General features: G+C 43.2%; 1 protein-coding gene across 9 annotated transcripts in view; it reads left to right on the top strand.

Moving 5' to 3' along the window:
• The window catches only part of cyth1a (cytohesin 1a), a 77,514-nt gene that overhangs the window by 65,672 nt on the left and 9,342 nt on the right, over positions 1 to 2,500 (top strand). For 7 of the 9 annotated variants that reach the window (XM_061885128.1, XM_061885123.1, XM_061885121.1 and 4 more), the window contains one exon: positions 1,835 to 1,913. In XM_061885128.1, coding sequence (XP_061741112.1) covers positions 1,835 to 1,913 — 79 coding nt within the window. The remainder of the gene's footprint in view (positions 1 to 1,834; positions 1,914 to 2,500) is intronic. The other 2 variants (XM_061885124.1, XM_061885122.1) reach the window with 1 other exon arrangement.

The raw sequence follows: 2,500 nt of genomic DNA, 5'->3' as shown, positions 1-2,500 counted from the left end.
ACTGATTCACAGAGAATGTGCCAAGAACAAAAGACATGACACTTTGAATCTTTACAACTGGTTTCAGGGATCTAGCATCAAGTGGCTTCTTCTAATGACCTTAAAAAAATCAAGGTGGAGGATAAATTACTGACAATATTGGCCTGAAGAGGCAATATTTAATGTAATGCCTTACAGTGTGTAGCGCTCCCCTGAGTGGTAAATTCAAGTGTTGCACATCACTGTAAAGCACTGCATAAACACCTCTTCCACTTTAACAAGACTTGTGGTACAATAATTCCTTATCATTTAATTTGATTATTTTTGTTTTCTTTTCCTCTTCGTTTGTTTGTTTGTTCCCATGATTATGGCTGTTGTCTTTCCTCAGGAGGTATGTACACCTGCTCTTCCCCAACAAACAAAACAAATGCTCTTCCATCTCTTCGGCTCTTTGGTGCTTTTGGTGGTCCGCCATTTTGCTTATGTTCTCTTTCAACATTGCAGGGTTTTTTCTTGTCTGGTTATTTTTGTTCTGTTTTGTTTGTCTCTCCATTGGCGCATTTCAACTTCAGATGTTTGTCCGTGCAGTCGCTCACCGAGCTGGTAGTTTAGTTTTTTTCCCCATCTTTTATCTCTGTGGGTGGTTGCCGGGCAGTTGCCGGGTGCCACCCTTTGGGTTCTTTTCAGGGAGCTGCTGCTTTGAGACCTCTCTTACTGAGGTCTTGTAATGGTCACTGTCTTTTGATGTGGGTTTCTTACGCCAAAAGCTGCATTATACCCTTTTTTATACTTGAGTTAGCTTTGGAAAGGGAATAGTGCAGCTTTTAAAAACCATGTGGCTTTTCTATGCTTAACTTGTTTTTTTCAATGGATCACAAGGAGAAATTGTGTGGTGCTTGACTGGAGAGAGTGGTGTGGACAGTGGAGTGTTTTCAGTATATATTCCAATTGAATAATGTTAAAAAAACTACCTCAAACTAACACTTCAGCCACCATACCTCCACTCTAGCACCCCACCAAACCCCCTGTCCTTCCTTGCAAACGATCTGCAGGGACGTTGACCCGCCCTTCAGATACTCTTGCACTTCTTTGGAGTGACATGGAACCGAAACATTAATCCAATCTGAGCATCCAAGCCATTTAGCTCTGTGTCCATCTGTGCTGTCTTGCTTTTTTGTCGCAACATGTCAAATCTGTAGATGACAATAGGATCAAGAGTTGGGCCTATCATATACAGCTTCTATGCTGGCATATGATAATGAACGTGTGTGTCTATATGTGCTCAAACACTCTCTTCTGTCATGTTAGACGTTTTAAAGTATCGAGGGATCAAGTAGTCTAGACGAGGCAAAACAGTTAACAAAGCCTGGACAGGAAATTTGAACCTGATTAAGCGCTATCTAGCTGCAGGCTCTCAACGCTCACTGGCATCCCATCCTCCTGCCATCTGCTTACGGTGATCGGGTTACCCCACACAGGAAACATGGGTGTCAAAGGGTATAGGACGGGTTCAGAGGTCAGGGCGTGATCAGTGAAGGTTAATCAAAGAGCCCCCACAGGGCCGAGAAAAGGTGAAAACTTAATCCAGTGATTAGAAGCGCTGCAAAGTGACTCTGGTTTTCCAAACATTTGTATGCAAGTGAAGTATCATCCACACATCCTGAGACATTTAATATGTTGATGCAGGTATTTATTTCTATATGTGGTGATGGTGCATGCAGGGAGGAGTCTACAGGAGCTTTTCTGTCTGTCTGCTCATTCATCTGTCCGCCTACGTGTTGCTAGAGTCGGCGCGTTGTCTTTTTTAATTAATTAATTTATTTTTTAGCCTTTCTGACAGCATGTGTGAACCCACAGGAGGACGTGTAAAGACCTGGAAGAGAAGATGGTTCATCTTAACTGACAACTGTCTCTACTACTTTGAGTACACGACAGTAAGTACAACATTATTTCTCATGCATTTGACTTGTTGTGGGTGTATATCTATAAGTTCAAATAACACAACGTATTTTTTTTAACGGGCGATTAATGCACACACATCCTTTTTGGCGCAGTGGTAGAGTGGCCGTGCGCAACCCGGGGGTCCCTGGTTCAATCCCCACCTAGAACCAACCTCGTCACGTCCGTTGTGTCCTGAGCAAGACACTTCACCCTTGATCCTGATGGGTGCTAGTTAGCGCCTTGCATGGCAGCTCCCTCCATCAGTGTGTGAATGTCTGTGTGAATGGGTAAATGTGGAAGTAGAGTCAAAGCGCTTTGAGTACCTTGAAGGTAGAAAAGCGCTATACAAGTACAACACATTTATCATTTATTTATTTACCCTCGGGCCGCTCGGTAGCGAGGGGGAACTTGGCTGATTTCATTAAATACCAATTCGACTTGGAAAAACTGATGAACCGCAAGCGGGAAAACAGCTTGCAGAAATACAAAAAGAAAAGGGTACATTATGGAAACATCTGGTCCAAAGCCTGGCAAGTTGTTCTTCCGACAAGAAAGGACTATTTTTTGCTGTGTAGCGAGG

The sequence above is a fragment of the Nerophis ophidion genome, linkage group LG23 (genome assembly GCF_033978795.1).
Source record: "Nerophis ophidion isolate RoL-2023_Sa linkage group LG23, RoL_Noph_v1.0, whole genome shotgun sequence".
NCBI lineage: Eukaryota > Metazoa > Chordata > Actinopteri > Syngnathiformes > Syngnathidae > Nerophis > Nerophis ophidion.
Note: the sequence above shows the minus strand (reverse complement) of the source record. Positions and strands in the feature narration are given on the sequence as shown.